At 39.5% G+C, this 19,705-nt stretch overlaps 2 protein-coding genes across 2 annotated transcripts; one reads left to right on the top strand and one right to left on the bottom strand.

Moving 5' to 3' along the window:
• The first annotated feature begins 1,773 nt into the window (after positions 1 to 1,773).
• Positions 1,774 to 5,159, top strand: cpsf4 (cleavage and polyadenylation specific factor 4). Its single transcript, XM_072368677.1, has 8 exons — positions 1,774 to 2,174; positions 2,341 to 2,391; positions 2,900 to 3,052; positions 3,151 to 3,246; positions 3,352 to 3,445; positions 3,555 to 3,627; positions 3,830 to 4,012; positions 4,155 to 5,159. Exons 1-8 carry the CDS (start codon positions 2,072 to 2,074, stop codon positions 4,221 to 4,223), a joined length of 822 nt encoding a protein of 273 aa, XP_072224778.1. The 5' UTR covers positions 1,774 to 2,071; the 3' UTR covers positions 4,224 to 5,159.
• Positions 5,037 to 6,888, bottom strand: atp5mf (ATP synthase membrane subunit f). The gene is made up of 4 exons (XM_072368678.1): positions 6,803 to 6,888; positions 5,836 to 5,943; positions 5,322 to 5,438; positions 5,037 to 5,202 (listed from the first exon to the last, which is right to left on the bottom strand). The coding sequence occupies exons 1-4, from the start codon at positions 6,816 to 6,818 to the stop codon at positions 5,174 to 5,176; spliced, it is 270 nt and encodes an 89-aa protein (XP_072224779.1). The 5' UTR covers positions 6,819 to 6,888; the 3' UTR covers positions 5,037 to 5,173.
• Positions 6,889 to 19,705: the final 12,817 nt, after the last annotated feature.

The raw sequence follows: 19,705 nt of genomic DNA, 5'->3' as shown, positions 1-19,705 counted from the left end.
TACTGCAGACTGCTGCGTAGTTGGAAGTTTTCTGTATTTAGAAATATTGGACCAAAGTAGTGGACGAATTTGGGGAAAAAAGAATAACAGAAAGGGTTGATTTAGAGGCAGCTAGATTTAAGGAGTCCCCAAAGTTTTAGGCGATCCAACTAATAAGATTCATCTCGCTATAGTCACACGTCATACATTTTAGAGAATGATCCATAACATAGTGAACACAAGCAGTCGTACCGTCTCTACCTCAAACATCAGGCTCCACACTCTTCTTACAGGTGGTTTCTCTAACACCTCATTTGTGGCGCCAGACGACAACAAATGAAGATGAACTGAGATGAGAATGGAAATATAAAAGCCCTGTGGAAAAAAGTAAAGCATTTATTTTTCTCTTTCCTTTAAAACTTATTTTGAAGTGATCATTTCTTGTATGGCGCTATCAGTCTCTCGTGTTGTGGAGGAATTTGGGTCCACTTCTCTCTTCGGTGTTGCTTCAGTTCATTGAGGATTGCAGCATTTAATTTTTGCACAGCTCTCTTATGGTCCCACCACAGCATTTCAGTCAGGCTGAGGTCTTTGACTGGACCATTGCAACGCAATCATTGTTTTCTATTTGAGCCATTCTGTTGGAGATTTGCTGCTGTGCTTGGAACCATTGTCCCTTTACAAGTATACAGAGGAGTTCACTGTCGACTTCAATGTCTCAAGGTGTCTGCGTCCTGTGGTTGGAAAAACAAGCTCATCGACTCATCAGCCCTCCACCACCGTGTTTAATATGAAGTGTTTGTGCTCATATGCTGTGTGTCGTTTCTGCAAAACATCTCCCCTTTGGTCTCATATGTCCAACTGACTTTGTCCCAAAAGTCTTGTGATTTGTTGAGATGCAGTTTTACAAACTTAAGCTGTGCTGCCATGTTCGTTTTCGAGAGAAGAGGCTTTCTCCTGAAACTTTCCAAACAAGCCACACTTGTTAAGTCTCAACAGCTGACAGGCTAACAGAGGCCTGTAGAGTCTGAAATTAAGCTCTTGTTTTTGCATTTTTTTTTCTGATCTTGGGGTGAACTTCCTGGGAAGATTAACAGCTTTCTTGAATGTTTTCCACTTGTAGATAAACTTCCTGAAGAATGATGGAAGAAAAACAGTTTGTAAGTGGCCTCGTAATCCATCCCAGATTGATGATTGGCAGCAATCGCTTCTCTAAGATCACTGCTGATGTCTTTCCTCCGTGGCATTGTGTCAACACACACCAGGATGCTGCAGACCAGTAAACTGACAAAACTTCTGCTGTTTCAGAAGTGCTCACACTTACTGATGATCAGTTAATCAAGTGCATTTGATTAGCAGCAACTGTTTGCTTCTTACTTTCTTAATTTCTGTGGATGCAATAAAAGTGGTCTTAGTTTTTCACGCTGGATATTGGTTTAGTTTTTGTCGTATAAATGATAACACAATGCAATATGCGATGTATTGTCGAGATTGTATTGACCTAATGTTAAGATCTGTTGAGGACCAGATAATGTTCATGATGTCCTAGCACCTTAGAAATAGGAAGAGGGTCTACTTTCTATTTCGTATGACTGTATATAACCGTAAAAAGAATGGAGGAAATTTATATTTTTTGTTCGTTGTTTGCTAATATTATCTGACAAGTCTCCTCATATATTTCCCCATAAGTTTTAATCTATATAAAAGAATATTAATGAGAAATGGATGTAATATTGTAAAAAAAAAAAAGCTCCCCGGCGAGCGCTCGACGATCGTTCAGTTGTGTCTGGATCAGTCGGGTCAGAGGTCACTGTGCGCGCGCCCTCACAGAACAAGGAGCAGTCCAGCGACAAAAACTTACAGACATAGCCATGTTCAGGAGTTTTCTTTCACAAAACAAAGCTACAAACCTCCGCAACTTCTCACACCTCTGATAGCTGATTATAGTTTGCTTATCGGTTAGCCTGGCTAGCCTCGTTAGCCACTTCAGCTGGCTGATGAGGGAATCACAAGCTAACCAGTTCGAGCTAAAGCTAGCTTAACTGAAAAATCGCAGAGTTCTTTTACGTGAGAACCACAAAGTGAAGCAAACATGCAGGAGCTACTGGCCAACGTGGATCACATCAAGTTTGACCTGGAGATCGCCGTGGAGCAGCAGCTGGGAGCGCAGCCTCTGCCGTTCCCCGGCATGGACAGTAAGTGCGAGGATGCTAGCTGCTAATACTAGCCGCTATACGTTAACCATAAGGAGTTAACGCAGCTAACGGCAGGTTGATGCACCTGAACGGCCCTGGGTAGTCGTGTTACTTCTGCGTTCCGTGATTCTGATAATCAGTGCTGTTGTAATTTGTGTCCCCGCAGAGTCCGGGTCAGCTGTGTGTGAGTACTTCATGAGAGGAGCGTGCATGAAAGGTAAAAACTCAGCATGACACAACCTCAGTCGCTGCATGTTAGTTGTGTTGACCGCAGAGTTCCATGTTAGCAATTAGATATCCGTTGAATTGGAAATGGCATTTTTTAAAAAGTTCTGCACTTGAATGTTGCCTTTAACTTCTATGATAGAAAACAAAAAAGGGATCTATCATAATTATTCAAAAATGGAAGCATGAGATGCTTCAGTGTCCTACACACTTCTTGGATACTTTATATGCATTTTCATCAGACCCTTTCCATGTGGTTGATACTCATATTAGAGGTTACAAACTTATTCTCAGCAGGTTAACCCCCCCCCCCCCCCCCCCCCCCCCCCCCAAACAAAATATACCAATATTAATAAGCATGTGACAGTTCACCGCTGCTCTTTACTGACTTCTTCTGGGATTATTTTAGGTTTTAGAAAATGATCCTTGTCAAGTTTTTACTTTTCAGATGTTTGTTTATAGAGCAAAAAGAGCATCAAAGCGTGTTCTGTATCTCGCAGGTGGAATGTGTCCGTTCCGTCACATCAGTGGGGAGAAGACGGTGGTGTGTAAGCACTGGCTCAGAGGACTGTGCAAAAAGGGAGACCAGTGCGAGTTTCTCCACGAGTATGACATGACCAAGATGCCTGAATGCTACTTCTACTCAAAGTTTGGTGGGTTTCCCTGACCTCTTGATTTGTGCTTCTTGATCTCCCAAAACGTTTGTCCACGTGTTGCAAATGAAGGTTTTAACTTGTGCGATGACCATCAGGCGAATGCAGCAACAAGGAGTGCCCCTTCCTGCACATCGATCCGGAATCGAAGATCAAAGACTGTCCATGGTACGACCGAGGCTTCTGCAAACACGGTAAGGTCTGGCTCAAGAGCGAGCGGTCAGATCCCAGGCAGCCACCCACCCGGCTTTCATTTTGTTTAATTGATCTCCCACTTTGTGTCACCCTTGCTGTCTCAGGTCCTGACTGCAGGCACCGACACACGAGGAGAGTAATATGTATGAACTACCTGGTCGGCTTCTGTCCAGAAGGAAAATCCTGTAAATTTATGCAGTGAGTGACCCTTTTTCATTAGTTTCTGACATTCCACATCTAGTCAGTTTTACTTTGTGACCACATTAGATTTTGTGAAGTTGGGTAACAGTTGGATGCTCCTTTACAGTCCCCGGTTTGAATTGCCTATGGGAGCCTCTGAACAGCCTCCTCTGCCACAGCAAGCCCAGAACCAGATAAAGGTGAGACCATACGTACACAAACACTCATGGTGCACATGACTGTGTAAATTCATGGCATAGGTTCAACTTTTTAGTACTGAAGCCTCTTCCTCTACGGCTTTGGTCATTTCATCTTTGACTTTTTCCAGGCTGAACTTATTGTATTTGTTCACCTGCTTCTGTCACTGATTAGCAGCCTCTTTCTGTTTGTTTCCTGCTGCAGCCTCTGCCAACCACCGGTCGCTCGTCGCTTTCCCTAATCCAGCTGACCAACTCCAGTCCAGGCCAGCGGCAGCATAATAACATGAACATGCACATGAATATGAACATGAACATGAATGTTCAGCAAAACAACATGACTGCCAACAGAGGGCCTCGTCCTCTGGACCAGGTTACCTGCTACAAAGTGAGTCATCTGCACATTTATCTGTCTGATTGTAAATATTAGTGGCATCAGCTACATGAAGATATTTGCTCACAAGCTTTTCAGGTGCTAATCTTGTGGTTTTACTTGACCTGAGTTTTTCCTTTATTCCCTCTCCCTGCAGTGTGGAGAGAAAGGCCACTATGCCAACAAATGCACTAAAGGCCATCTTGCCTTCCTGAGCGGACAGTAACCCTCAACCTAGAGGACCAAACGGCACAGTGCTGTAAGCTCGCTGCCTCTTTGTGAGCCGAGGAGAGCAGCTGAAGACAGAAGGCCTTTGTGCTGCAGAAGCTGGTGTTGAACGCAAAGACTTAAACTGGTGAGGCAGTGGGAAAGAAAAACATGGGAACTTTCCTATCGTTTTGCCTCTTGCAAACTGTGGACTTGTGAAAAAGACGACAGTAAAAGGCTAGGTGGTGCAGAGGCTGAACAAGTTGATACGTTTTTTCAACAGATTTCTTACTGTACAGTACACACAGCTCTGAAGTAGGCACAAAAACATGACATTAAGGGGCCAGTTTACAGCATCTTTTGGGTTGCAGAGCTGTCACCTTTTTTCTTTTATATGACTCAGGTCACGTGACTGCACCAAACAAGTGCTTAATAAATCGGAGTGTAACTTAACATTTGATGAATGGTCATGGGAATGTAGCCTTTGGAGGTTTGTGCTTATTTTCCAAAAAAAAAAAAAGAAATTAAATAAAAAGTAAAAAAAATCCACCTTTAATTTGCCCACACACTGACCCAAAATGTCATCCTGCAGCTTAGCTGTTTGGAGGCCCTGTTGTTCCCCGACAGGGCAGCTGGAATTTTTTTGTTGTTAAGTCACTGGATACAGTCTGTAGTTGCTCTGTCTGTATCAATAAATGTCAGATTTATCCATCATGGCCCCTGATGTTCTGCATCATGAAGGGTTTCTTCATATTGAGGAGCTACAGTTAACTTTGAGTTTATGCACATGAAGGTGAAACGGATCCCACACTGAAGACACAAGACTAAAATATTTATATATATATTGTTTTTTTTTTTTATTGGTCACAACAGTTAGATAATAACACAACAGAGCTGAGGGTAGAAAGAGCGCGGGGAGCAAAGAGATCCAATCTCAACCCCTGATGGTTCGATGGCTGCTGAAGAGGCTTAGTGGTACTTCCTCCAGCGATCATGTTCTATGAGACAACGTGAACACAAAAAAAAAAAGAAGCAGTTACGAAGACAGGAAAGCAAATACTGGAGGTAAAGAAAAGGTTAATATGTAAACGAGCGTAAAAAGTAGTGCATTTCTTACTGATGTGATCATATTCCCACAAGTAGCTGATAGCCACGTAGCCAGCCAGCAGCATAGCCACACCACCAATGCCTCCCTTCTTCACATTGATGTACTTGTTGTAGTATCTGTCATGGCCTGGAAGAAAAACAGCACAGCTGAGAACAAAATTCTGAAGGTTTTATTCACAAATAATTCACTCTTTGTAGGTCTCCTAAACAATGCGAGAATTTCAGCTACAAGCTTGTGACACAAATTTCCTCTGAAGGACGCGGGATGAACCGCTTGTGTCGTGTTTAACGAACCTATGTTTTACATCTACAGTGATTGGTTTACAGTTGACCAGTTTCTGTCAGTGAATTTCAAATATCCATGACAAATAGTTAATCCCTTTCAAACATATTCTGCATTCGTAATCATTTTACCAGGTAACCCAGTGACGGTTGTAAAGACGGCTCTTGATCATATGTGATCTGTCAAACAAAATGAGATCTAATAATTGGTACATTAGAAGTCCAGAAACACTTTAACTTACCACGGCGGATGGCAGAGAGGACGCCGTTTGGGGTGAAGTCCCGACCGCCCAGCCAGGTTCCCAGCTCACCCAGCTTGACATCCATGAGGCGCTTCTCAACAACGGGAACTGAAAACATGAGGAGATAGCAATATTGTTTAAACCACACAATGTATTCAATGAAGAAAAATGCCATAATGGAAGTGTCCTCTTTGAAAAAATGTATACTAATACAGCAATTAAGGGGATACTGAAGACCAGGTTTAGGTAAAAAAACAATATTAAAACAGGACAAATGCTCTGTTCTTTCAACTTTTGGACCCCATCTAAGGTGGTCTAAATGGCAAAAAAGCTGCCCAATGGCCTCTTTCTGCAATTTAACAAACAGAATTAAGGTTTCACAATTCACAAACTATATCTTACTGACAATTTTCCTTCGTGTGGGATAATCTAGCTCAGATATTGTGCTTTTCTTCAGTGCCGTCTAATACAGCATTTAGCTGTACCACAGCAATAACTAATTAGGTTAAAAAAAAAAAAAATATATATATATATATATATATATTAACGTTCGACCGTTTTAATCCCATCAATGAACTACCGTAAATTGAACCTAATGTTTGCAGGCTACCGCGAATACCAGCCAAAATAAACCATTACGTCAGACAAACAACAACATGATTATGATAGCTGCATTCACACTAAAGGCCAATTTAAAATTTACTAATAACTGAACATGTCAGCTAAATGTAGTAAAGTAGCTCGTAGACTGTTCTTAACAGCGGAGCTGACATTAACGAGCAAAGACCTTGACGTGACTCAAAGGATTCAGTCCGGCCTTCATTTACAAAAACAACCGAGTGACTAATTCACGTCAAGCCGTAAAGTATAACACTTACAGTCTTTGAATGACTCAACATATACCAACAAAAAACACACATAAAGGTAAACTGTTAGGATTTTAATTGCAGAGGACACGATACCTTACCTGGTCTATCCGCCATCTTGACCGGTGCAGAGCGTTTGCTGCAAGGAATGATGGGAATAAAAGGAAGAAATGCATCATGGGAGAACATTTAGTTGTAACATCTGTCCACTAGATGGCAGCAGAATAAACGACGTCCTGAAGTGTATCTGTAAAACTAAGAAGTAAACACCTTCAAATGCAGTGTAACATCTATTAACTGTACTTTGAAATGCAACACAGACTTATGTCAAGACACTCAAGATATTTTTCTTTGCATAATAATGATTGTTTTAAATACGTATTTTACCAACTCTTTTACTCTTTGTTTTAGTTCATTCCTCCTCAAAGAAAAAATAAGACTTGTAAATGCGATTACTTTTCACTTTAAAGCATCAGCTAGTCTGTTCGCATTGGAGGTTTCAAGACAACAGAAAAGGCGTGTAGGTCCATATGATGGACAATGATAGGATACTTCATAATGATGTCGTAAATCATATTTGTATGCCATGCTTATAATGTAACTTTGAAATATAATCCAGTAGGTGACAGATAACTACTTAAAGGTTGAATTAATGATATTATACCGAAATATTTAATAAATTCTTATTATTAGATCAAAGTTATATAACTGACATTTGATTATTTATCAAACAAATGTTTTAAACTATGCATGAAAGTATAAGACTTAAATATAAATATAAAGTTTAAGTTTGATCAGGCAGTCCAAACCTTACCAAAGTTACTAAAGTTCATTACAAGTTCTTCAGGTGCCACAAAAAAGAAAACAGTAAGAACTTCCTCCATTGGAAAATTATGCAAAGCAACAGGAGAATATATAACTAATTCAGTTTAAACTTTTTTTCCTTCAGTTTTTATACTCAGATTTGAGGTGAGCTCACAATTTTCCCCTTCAGCAGATGCTTAAAAGCACTCATATCATACATCTGAGCCGTAAACATCAGCAACAATGAAAAATACATATTTTTGAATGAGTGGATTTGCTTTTAGATTAGATTACATTAGATTTCCCTTTATTGTCCCACAATAGGGAAATTCACATTATTACAGCAGCAAGAAACATAAAGATAAAGACAAAAAAAAACAATAGAACACACAACAGCAGGTAGTATCAGCAATAGCAGCAGTTGTACAAGGGCTAGTGAATTGCAGAGTGCCATAGTGGTTATTAGTGGTAATAGTGGTAATTATTGCACATTTTGTCTTATTCGATTTATTGTTAAGCAGTCTGACAGCAGCAGGAAGGAAGGACCTACGATATCTCTCCTTCACACACTTGGGGTGAAGGAGTTTGTCAGTGAAGGAGCTGCTCAATGCACTGATGGTGTCACCCCATGCAGGCGTTTCCATAGAAAGCAGCAAGTTACAATTGATGACATACGCCTGAAAATGTATTGCAATCCTGTCGTGCAGCAGAAGGATGAGCACTCCTTAGAAGAGTCTGAAAGCATAGCACCTAAAACTTATTTTGCAGAAGCGTGTGTTTTTCAGCTGTCAAACAAATGTTTGAGTCTGGTTTTCACATTTAGTTTAGTCAGAGCATACAATTCTGTTATATACAACAATAAGACTTGAAAATTACTACTGATATCTAATAAGGCGTCTCAATATAGTACAACCTATCATTCTCTGCTTTTTCTCCTTTAGAAAAGCAGCTTCTCAGATCTTGTTTGTCTTAAAATAATGACCTGGAGGGTTTACTACGCTGGTGTCTCCTGATAATCTATCAGAGGAATAATGTTTCTAAGAGAGAGCAGCCGATCAATGAGCAAGTCCACACTCCACAGCCAGTTGCTCTTGTACATAATGTTCCTAAAGATATAGTTATTCAGGCTGGGGTTTGTGTTTGTATGAGAGTGGCAGTGGTGGTGCTGTGTAGTTCATGTCCCTGCTCAACACAGCTACCAATCAATAAACCACCCCCCTCCCCCTCGCTCTCTCTCACACACACACACACTGAGTGAATTATGATGAGTATAAGGGGATATAGATGTCTTTGGCCATCATCCAAGATGCACCACCAACCTTTTTCCTTCATTAGACGGATTTTCCTCCTTCTCTCTAATGACTTTCATCAGATGGAGGACTTATAGATTCCCCTTTTTCTCCTCTACCTCTTAATCTCTGCATCTCTGCTTCATTGTGTGTGTGTGTGTGTGTGTGTGTGTGCGTGTGCTCTGTGAACGTGGATGAGTGAACTGCATGTTGACCCGCATGTGATAAAAATGCAGCCCATCTCTTGCTTTGTTTTGTTTAAATAAGATGTTTCTAAAGATGTGTGTGACCACAGAACAGTATATCCACTGTGCCTTAGCTCACTTTAAATGAACTTTGGCCCAGAGGGGATGTCGGTGTTTCAGGATCACGTTCTCATATGGTTTCTTCTTTGCATGATAGAGTTTTAATCTGCACTTTGTGGACGGTACGGTGAAGTATGTTTTTAAGGCAGTACTGTATGAGGGCTTGAAGATTTTGGCCATCGAATATTGATTTCCATCTGTGTCCCTTATGCACAGCGAAGTCTCCTGATTCTCTGATGTTTTTTATTTATTTATTTTTTTGTTAATGAAATTATGATCTGCAGGTGATGGGATATTCAAAGTCTTCCCAGTTTTTTGTTGAGGATTATCATTAAAATTGCTACAAATCCCATTTGTAGATGCAGTTATTATGCAGATTGCTGAACTTCTGCCTATCTTCACCTCTGAGAGACTCTGCCTCTTTAAGGTGCTTCCTTTTATACTGATATTACTGATCTGTTTCAAGATAACCTAATAAGTTATCTTTTTTAGTACCACTTACTTTTCCAGTCTTTTGTTGCCGCTCTGGAAACTTTTTTAGAGACGTGTAGCTGACATCAATCTCAAGATGAGTTTTATACTTTTTATTAAATAGTAAGATATCTTCCTCTTGCTCTATTGTGAATAAAACATTGGTTTATGTATATCATTGCATTTCTTTATTGACATTTTACACTGTGGCCCAATGTTTTTTGTATGGTGGACTTTACACTGCCATTATCCAAAATCATCCGTTTTCACATTCGCCCCCTAATTTGAATAATGAAGAAGAAGGAATGTAAAAAAAGGGAAATAAATGGGCTGATGGAAATTAATCGGAAGAGAAAATGCAAAGTAGAAATAACACTGGGGCAAATACATCTATGAATGAAATAAATTGAAATAATTCAATTGGAAAAATGTATGGTGAGATCAAAAATAAAAAAAAACAATAAAGAAATAAATACAGGACTAACAAATTATCAAAGGATATTTCCAATAAGAATAACAAACTAAATTCAGTTTTAACACAAGTTTAAATGAATACAGTTTCAAATCAAAGCAAAAAAAATATTAATTTCACACCCTATTAAGTCACATTTGCATAATTTTGTTCTGTTATTGAATTTTAGTCGCATTTATTATCATGTCTACTGATTTATTCAGCTGTTTTTGTATTTATTTTGGATTATGGAGGTCCTCAATATATTTGTAACGTGAACATTTTCTAATATTCTGCTCATAAGTTTTCATAAGGTGCTGCCTTCATAAGGAGTTCTAAGATACAAGCTTAATAGCAAATAAGTTGACCAGAATACAGCTTACTTGGGCCAATACTGTTCACCTCCCCTCATGAAGGTCATGCCAAGTCACACTGTGCTGAACTTACACCTTTGTCCGTCTGATAGCCTCAATCTCTTCCTTTGCAATCAAGAAGCCAGAACACACCTCAAGAGGTGGCGTAGTCCCAAACACGCCCACATCCACAGATAAGAAAACATACAGACGTGTACAGACAGTGACAGACTGACACACTGAGCAGCCAGGCACACAAATCTCATCTGGACTGTAAAGGTGACCAGAAACACTGGAACGTAATCTCATTGAGAGTGTAAACTCAGAAGCAGAAATGACTTTATGGTCCGGGTTCATGTACTTGTTTATTGGTTTTGTTTGTTCGTTCTACAAAGCCCCAGAGCACTGCACTGGAGTCTGTGCCGGCTACACACAGACAAAAACACTAAGGGACGCATGATTTCATTCCACCTCAAGAGGCAGGTGCCCTCGAGGTTGGCCATGGAGTCGTCTCTTTGAAGCTGATGGAGAGAGATGGAGGGAAGGGTTTGTGTGAGGAAGAATAGGCGGATGGAGAGAAGAGAGACTGGGATGAAAGAGGATGAGGGTAGAAAAGAGAAGAGTACGAAAGGAAGAACTGGCAGCGAGAGAGAGAGAGAATGATGGAAGGGGAAGGAGGATAGAGGAGAGAAAGGACGAACGGACAGAGTCAATGTTTTTGCACACGGCTCTCAGTAGCACACGCAACCTTTAAACAGCCACTCTCGCAGTCATTTCATGTTCGTCCATCCCTCACAGGCAACATCTTTTTGTACTTTGTTTCACAGACTTAACCCTGCGTATCCCTCCACTTATGTCCTCTGCCTTATAGGGATTTCTCTTTCCTATCTGTAACCATTTTGCTTATATTCCCTCTCTCTTCCCTCAAATATCGATCTCTTGTCTCCTGCGTCTGTCCCACTTTTGTTTGGCAGCTCAATTTTTCCCATCAATTTGCTTATTCCTACCAGTCTCCTTTCCAGTCATTGTCCTCTCATCAGAGACACGTCTTTCTTCTGCTTGTGTAAGGTACACAGACAGGTACGTTTCAGAAACTCCAACAGATAGCAAGGCAGTGAGACAGGAGAGATGGTTTGTGGGTAATAAGCTCATCAATTATTCCATAATCTTCTTAGAGATATGACGATCAACAGGGGAGTAACTAAATGGAGCTCACTGGCCTAATGAGGGTTCCAGAGGAAACGTGTCTGTGTGTGTGTGCGTGTGTGTGTGTGTGTGTGCGCGCACTAGACTCACATAGAAGGAGATGGGGAATGTACGAGGATACTACACGTGTAAAAAAGCTCCACCAGGACCATTTAATTCCTCACAGCCTTAATAGCTATAGACATTAAATCAAACAGTCATCTCCCCTCACATACTTAAATGTATTGGGGGCTAATGTGACAATGACTAATCGAAGCTACACTTTCTCAGAATACAAACACATTAAACTTTACTTAATCCATTAAGACCCGTTAAAATGCATAAAAACTACATCCACACGTTACATCACAACTGAATGACTCAGGTGTGGTTAACAGAATCAGCATTTCTACGCCAAGCATGAGTTTTCAATAAAAATCAAAGAACAGAGGAAAACAAGCTGGGGTCACAACTCATAAACAACATCCTTTTGGGTCTCGGTGTAGAGCTTCCAAAACTAAAACAGAACAGAAAATGGTCAGACAAACAAAAACAACTTAAACATATAGTATAAGTGAGACATCTTTACCATTGGCCTTTATGTTAGTTAAAAAAAAACCAGAGAGAAAGAATCTAAAGGTGTCATCACATCTCCTTGGTTTATTTTAAATTGGCCAAGCATGAGATCAAGATGTAGGATCATGGACTGTATTTAAAGTCCTTTAGGTCTGGGTGATTCTGGCAGATGTGATTTAAGTATTTATGTATCAGTCCCCTAGCAGACATAAAGCAAGAATTAAGGGAATTGGTGAAAAGTACCAGTGATTCATTACCTCAAGACATGGGTTTCTTCATTTATTGAGGGCAACACCCAGTTGGTGCCTCTTTTCTTTGTCATGAAGCCAGGATGCTTCCCATTTGCTTGTTTTATTGTTTAAAAGTATACTTTGATATAATTTGCCTTCTTTCTGAGATAAAAAATTAATCAATGAATTCACTCTCTAGTGCTTGAGCAAGAAGATGACCAGCATTAGCATGAAGACTGGCAGCTGAGGCAAACAGCTAGCCTGACAGTCCAACAAGCTGTGAGCCCAACAGAAGCATATTACGCCTTTACTTATTTTGGATTAGTGTTTCTAGTCATGGGACACATTCTCTCTCCCAACTCACTGAATATGTAAATATACAAATATAGGCGTGTGTACAGATGTGTACATAAGTTCATATGTATATGTATGTATATCTAGGTATATTTATGTGCACATATGGTACATGCATATATGAATACACATCTGTATGATTTGTATATTTCTTTTATGTCTTAATTTTTTTATTTTTATCTTTTTTATATCATTTAGTTTTTTCAGGGCACTAGCCTTAGCTTTAGCATTAGCATTAGGGGGAAAGCTGCAGAGCGACACTTGAAATCTGACTGGAGAAAAATGCCAGTTTGAATTTAGCTACTTACACTATAATTACTTGTGTACAAAATTCTGTAACATATTTCATGAGAGGGGTGTTGCCTTCAAACCCAAGAAGACATGTAGTGTAAGAGGATGACAATCCCAATGTCGAGGGGGTGCCTAAGATTATTTTATACTAAAGGCGTACCCACTGCTTTGAAATATTGTACCAAGGGTTCCTAATCATGCACAACTGACAAGCTGGTAAAGACAAAGTGCATGTAAGCCAAATATTTCCTGGTTTTGCTCCATTTTAGGGCATATCAACTCCTTAAAAAACAGCTTATATTAGCAAGTATGAACAATGCTGCCTCTGCTTTTCTTGCCTTGTGTCATAATTCCAGTGCAGAACGCATCACAGCCAAACACAACAACAGTATGGATTTACAACAAGTGCTTTCCAAGTGCTCAGGGAAGTCTCCAGTTTTTATGGCTTCTTAGAGTACATGTGTAGTGTATACTCCGTTTGACTGTGTTTTTCTTTTCCATGTTCAGAGAAATAAAAAAGATTCAGAGATCGTTTGTCCATACTAGAGCTGAGAAACACGCACCCATGTGAATGCGCACATATCTGAGCTCTCATTTATGCTCTGCATTGTCTTGGAGGGTTTTCTTGTGTGTGCATATTTGCATTTTCCTCATAACCGGCAAAGAGTTCTGCAGCTACAGCAAAATGTTAAGACATCTAATCCCCACCAGATAAACCATTATACTTTCAGGTTAAGACTTTGGTTACAGTAAAGGTAAAAGACCCCCAGGGGATCCCAGTGCTGTATATTCATTGGCTTTTTCATTTTTACAGAATCCCTTTTCATCCCTGTTGATCAATTTTTCTCATTTTCCATAGCTGTAAGGAAGCAAATTGACCTCAAAGATACAGAGAAAGTCACACATTTTGAATGCTGTGTTAGCAGAAATAGTTTAATATCTATAATCTATGTATTGATAAACTAAGTTTGTGGTCTTATTCACAGATTTGTTTCTGTTGTGTCACATCTTCTTTTGTGTCACACATTTCTAAAATCTGTGACCCTATAATGTAGATTTGAATTCATCAGAAATTCAATTGGACTGTACCAGACCGTTCCTGGGTTGGGTTTCAAATTCTACTACTGCACCATTCATACAATTTAGGCGTATTCACAAACTTACAGCCAACCTATAACCTTTGCACACAATACTAGCGGGTAAAAAAACAAACAAAAACACTTTGGTTTGCTTAGCACACCTCAAACACAGAATGTAGCAGCTTACTCACACTCATTTCTTACTAATCAACCTAACAATCAGTTGATTGCACAGTTCCGGGGGGGCTTTTCAGACAGACAAGGACAAGAGATCGATATACCATTTACTTTTAACAAAAAACATGTGCATCATTAAATTGGACTCTTTAAGCTATAACAATAACAGCAGAAAATTACATAGTGTCGATATCTGACCAAGTTCATCTATATCTCTAGTTTGTAAAGTGCCTGTCAGTTTCACGTCTTTTCTGTTGGTCTGTATGGTTCTCTTTCAACAGATATGGGCCGGCTGTTTATTTGTTTTCAGCCACCATGCTACACCAAGTTAACCACTTCAGTTTGCATACAGGTCTTGTAAGGATGTGGACAACGTGTCCAGCACTCTATTAAACAGGATTCACACACATTTGGAGGGCGTAAAGACATTTGTGTGATTTGTTTTATTGATTTTTTTTCTTTGCTTTTAATTGTATTCAGCCACACAGTTCAGCATGAAGGCTTGTGAGAACCCACAACACATTGATCCTGCTCTGTTATGTTAGCTGATGGACTTTCTAATGTATGAGGGTGAAGGGTGTTTTATCTAATGCTATTATTTCCTCCTTAGGATGGCCTCAGGGGTGTGTGTACTCTCACATCTGTTTGTATTGTACACAAATGAGAGCCAAAGCCAGTGTGAGAGGCACCACATTTTTAAGTTTGCTGATAGCTCAGTGACTGTATCTCTACTCAACAGTACTGACCCTGATCATGGGCTTTTAATTTGAGGATTTCACTCAATGGAGTAAGTCATCCTTCTTAAACATGAATGTGTCTATGAATAAGGATATCTGACTTCAGACAGAATCATTAGGTCATCTCTTTCAGTGTCATATATTGTGCAAATATGCAGGAGAAATGTATTGATATGCCACTGCTGCAATGTCTTTAAAAAAAAGAAAAAAGAAACTTATCAAGCAACTTGATGTGATTCTATTTTTTCATGTCTAAATCTTATAATATGTACAATATGTATAATAAAACAAATTGGGCCACAGGTATAAGAAAGATAACCTTATTACATTCGTACCGTTCCCTTCTCCGTACATAACTGCCATCTTCAAGGGCAAAAGTTACATTTTAGTCTCACAGGTCCTCAAAGTGTTTTACCAGCAGCTTTGAGGCCTGTGCCTATGAGCATGAGAAAACTGTAGACAGACAGCAATGATCTATTTCTGACATCGGTGTCTTCCTGTCTTTCTCCTTCTGGAAAGAAAGAAATGATCAGGGAATCCTTTGGGACCTTACAGACTGATACATAATCTTTGTTGGTTTAGCTCTCCTGGAAAAGGTAACACAGGCCTGGGATATCCTTTATCGGTAAACCAGACTCTTGAAATATATTTTTTGTTATCCTAATCCAGGTTGATGATGAATCAGCAGCTCGTTTTTTTTTCTCAGGTCCTCAGAAATCTCTGGGTCATGCAACAAACACCTCAAAAAGCAACGAATGACACAGAGCTCAGATTTTTTGTCTCATAGTTCTTAAACTAAAACTAAAACAGCAGACCCTCTCACCTCTAATTGTCATCCCAGTGGCTGAAAACACCAGACTCTAATTTCACCTTGTGGTTGTCATACATTTGACGCTCAAAGATGTGTAATATCAAATAGTTATCCTCAATAAGCAAATGACAAAAGATTGAGTTTTTATCTGATTGGTTTACAGGATTTCTTTTCTTTATTCACCTTTAGGTCTGATGGTGTTCGAGGTCACTTTTATGCAGAAATATTGCAAATTTTAAAGGAAATACTTCCCTGAAACCAAATATTTTATATACAATAGTGCTCTGTCAGATAAAATTGTTATTATAAGTACCTAAATACTCAAAGTTCCAAGATAATATATTTCAAAAATTAATATAGCTGCAAAAGCTGCTGTGCGAAAATCTCTGATGTTTTTACTAGAACATATGCGTTTTCTTTACTGAAAGTGCTTTTACACTTGAAAAAATAAAGAATTATTATGTTAGACAGACCAAATTCCCAATAAATCTGCTCTCATTCGCATAATTTTCTGTGTCTTTTGGTGGCTAAATGTGTCAGGAATTGCAATTGCAGTTTTATACTGCACTTTGGGTGAAAACCTGCCATTTTTCTATATTTGTCAGATCTCAATAGAGATCGTATTGTAGAATCCCCTTATTATAGAACATATTATAGAACCTATTTTACTCATACTTCCTCAATATGCCTGTTCTTACCTCCTCCATCCTCCTCTCTGCTTTTTTCCCCTTTAAATTAACCAGGTTGCATTGCGTACCAACAGAGCAAACCCTCCTGTTTCACTCAAGAACACCTTTCTGCTTGTTACAGTTCCCTTGTTCTTGTGCCAACTATCCTTTTACTGCACCTGGTATCTGCAGCTGTTCTCCCTTTTCTCTTTCCTCCTCACCTTTCAATCTTAGTGCTCTATCATTGCTTGTGTGAACTATCCACCCCCTCCTACAGCTTCATCTCTCAGTTTTTTTGCCGTCCTCTCCCCATCTGGGTCCATCCCTGCATCCCTCTACATCTGCATTTACACCTGTCTCTTTCCTTTCAAGTCTTCTCTTCATCTCCTGCCTGCCTGACACATGTTGCGACTTCTTCTCTCCTCTTTCCTGTCTTCCTCCTACCGTGTCATTGGATTAAAGCTGCATCTTTCTTTTTTTGTCATTCTGCAGCCATGCTCTCATTTTGTCATAATTTCTGTACATTGACATTTTTCTTGCCGCTCTCCTAGTTTATTTCTCTGTCTTTATTTCTTTCTTTCTCCAGAGGTGGAGCGGAGGTGGTGATAGGCGGTAGTACTATCTGTATGCAGAGTCATGGCGATGGGGCTCTGCCGTCATTGATTGAACCAGGAGCTAAATTTAGACACTGTTGAGGCTCAGCATCTTTACCAGGCTGGAAGGAGGGATGGATGAGTGAATGAAGAGATAGATACACATGCAGACTCTCAAACAGCTGTAAGCTAGTGTCATAAAGAGCAGGATAAATACTGGATACCGATCAGTGCCACTAAAACACACACACACTGAGACACACATTTCACTACAGTGCTGCTGGATTTTGGCTGGACAGAAAAACAATTCCCTTTGAGTAAAGGAGGCATAACATGGTCTGATATTTTCACACTTTCATAACAGAGAATTATTCTTAAAAAATATTAAAAGGACACACTCTCGAACACAGACCCACACACACTGCTGTAAGCGAAAGCAACATGGCAAACCATTACTGTTCAATAATCAGCATAAATCCAGAGCTGTGAGTCTCTCCACAGACCGAGCAGTGAGGAAGAACTGCCACAGACTGATATAGTTTGACAAGCAGAGAGAGGCAGGCGTGCAGCCAAATGGAGAGAGACAGTCAGGCTGCCATACAGGAATATGGAAATTAGCTTATAACCTAGACAGACAGGTAAAGTGAGAGGCAAATGTGTTACAAAAACAAACAGCTGGATAAAGACAAAAGCAGGCAGATAACCAGGAAACAAGGCTTTCGTGATCCAGAGAATTTCATGCAGATTAAAATAATCTCAGGAATGTGTTCCTGAACCAACATCAAAGTGCCTGCTGTGCCACGAGATGTTTGTATGTCTCACAGAGAGGGTTGATGAATTGCAAATGACTGTTTTTTTTTTTATTATCTGAACTAAACAGTTTCAAGAAAAGCTTGTGTTTCTAAATGTCCTTGGCCTTCACTGTTACTGTAAAGATACTTCAGTCTTCTTTGTAAAGAGACATGGTACTGAGAGGAAATGAGAAATACAGTATATCACTGAGTTATCATTCTTTATCATGAGCATTAAGGTTGGACTTTGAGGTTGGACTTTGACTGAGAAAGGTTGGGTATTTCAGTATTTCAAGCTAACTGTTTGGACAAATTCAATAGACTTTTTGATGCAATATATAGTCAGTGACCAGTAACCAGCTATCATCACTTAAATATACCAGGACTGTATGGAAAATATGGACTTAGTCACTCATAAAAGTTGGAACAGTCCCATGTTGACCACTTAGTATTTGGGGACTTGAACAAACAGTTGTAGGTTTTAAAGTAAAAGGTTTACACATTCTTGCTAAATATGAGAGTTCAGCTCCTTGAAAGTTTGTGTTCCCCTGCATTTTAGTTTCCATTTTACAATTTGTCAAACATTTCAGCGGGTGATGGGTCCGTTCTGCAAGCAGACCAGTGTATCACATGTACAACACAGTCATGTTGTTGTAATACATGCAGAATGTAGTTGGGCTTTGTCTTGCTGAAATGACGAAGGCGTTTCCTGAAAAACACATGGCCTGATTGACAGCATATATTGCTTCTACACTGTTTATTGCCTTTCTTTTTAAAATACATGCTTTTAAATTATCAGATGACAGGAACATTTTCTCTTTTTCCTCAGTTCATTTCGAGCTTTAACTTGCATTTGTGTCCAGTGCAAAGTCCTTTAAAGCCAGTCCAATGAAACCTTTTGTTTTTAGCCTCTGAAGAAACTACAATCATAAAAAAAGGAATTAATGGATGGAATGATGGACTTTGCAGTTGTCAATGTTTAAAAAAATGTCCTTGTGTCTTAAAACTGATGATGGCATACTCATGTGCATCAGCCTTGTGCAACAGCATACACGTGTTGCATTGGGTTTGATTGGGTGGTTAACGCAGTGCCACCAGAGAGCCTGGAGAACACAGCCATTCATCCTTGTCGCTTTCTGCAGATCTTTTAAACTGTCTGCCCACACAGTCTTTCTTGTGAACCACTCCCCCTCTTTACTTCTGTAAAGACTCTGCATCTCTGGGATGCTCCTTCTGTACCCAAACATTAGTTGTGATATGCTCACCAGCTTTTGCTTTGTTTCTATGTTATAATTAGCATTAAATACCTTTTTTCTCGTTGCTGTCCCAAAATTTTCTGAAATATGTCTCATATGTTATTCCTGATGTTGAATGATTTGGATTTCTGAGCAGGTTTTTTGGTAATCAACATCTGCTTTTTGTCAAAGAGAGAAGATAAAATTGTGAAATAAACCACAAAAAGCTCTTGTCATACACAAGTAAATGTGCTTTTATAAAACTGTAAAACTGTCTTATTTGCACTGACCAGTGCTGATAACATATCAATGTAACACTTTTTTTCTCAACGTTTTGTATTTCTATGTTTCACTGTAACCAATGTTCTGGTTCTGTTGTGCTGCACTGACAGCACATCCAACAAGGCAGACACACCATTTAGCTAATTCCCAAGCTTGGCTCCTCTATGGCAACAGAGGGGGTGTACAATATCAGGGAGCCCCTGCCAGTAATAAGCATTAGCATATTGAACTGAACTGATAAAACTGTCAATCACAAGGAGCCTCTGGTGCCAGCACTGTGTATGTGTGTTTGGCAACACACTTTTGCTTTATACATCAAAGG

This window comes from Leuresthes tenuis, unplaced genomic scaffold, assembly GCF_036924035.1.
Source record: "Leuresthes tenuis unplaced genomic scaffold, fLeuTen1.0.hap1 SCAF_17, whole genome shotgun sequence".
In the NCBI taxonomy this organism is placed as follows: domain Eukaryota; kingdom Metazoa; phylum Chordata; class Actinopteri; order Atheriniformes; family Atherinopsidae; genus Leuresthes; species Leuresthes tenuis.
This window is presented reverse-complemented; position numbering and strand designations above follow the sequence as displayed.

Excerpts from the sequence above, each read along its gene's own strand:
- cpsf4 (XM_072368677.1), top strand. The coding sequence starts at position 2,072 with ATGCAGGAGCTACTGGCCAACGTGGATCACATCAAGTTTGACCTGGAG. Across the intron at positions 2,392-2,899 it reads GAGAGGAGCGTGCATGAAAG|GTGGAATGTGTCCGTTCCGT; the intron begins GTAAAAACTCAG and ends TGTATCTCGCAG. Across the intron at positions 3,446-3,554 it reads AAATCCTGTAAATTTATGCA|TCCCCGGTTTGAATTGCCTA; the intron begins GTGAGTGACCCT and ends GCTCCTTTACAG.
- atp5mf (XM_072368678.1), bottom strand. Across the intron at positions 5,439-5,835 it reads CCTCTCTGCCATCCGCCGTG|GCCATGACAGATACTACAAC; the intron begins GTAAGTTAAAGT and ends TTTTTCTTCCAG. Across the intron at positions 5,203-5,321 it reads GTGGGAATATGATCACATCA|AACATGATCGCTGGAGGAAG; the intron begins GTAAGAAATGCA and ends GTTGTCTCATAG.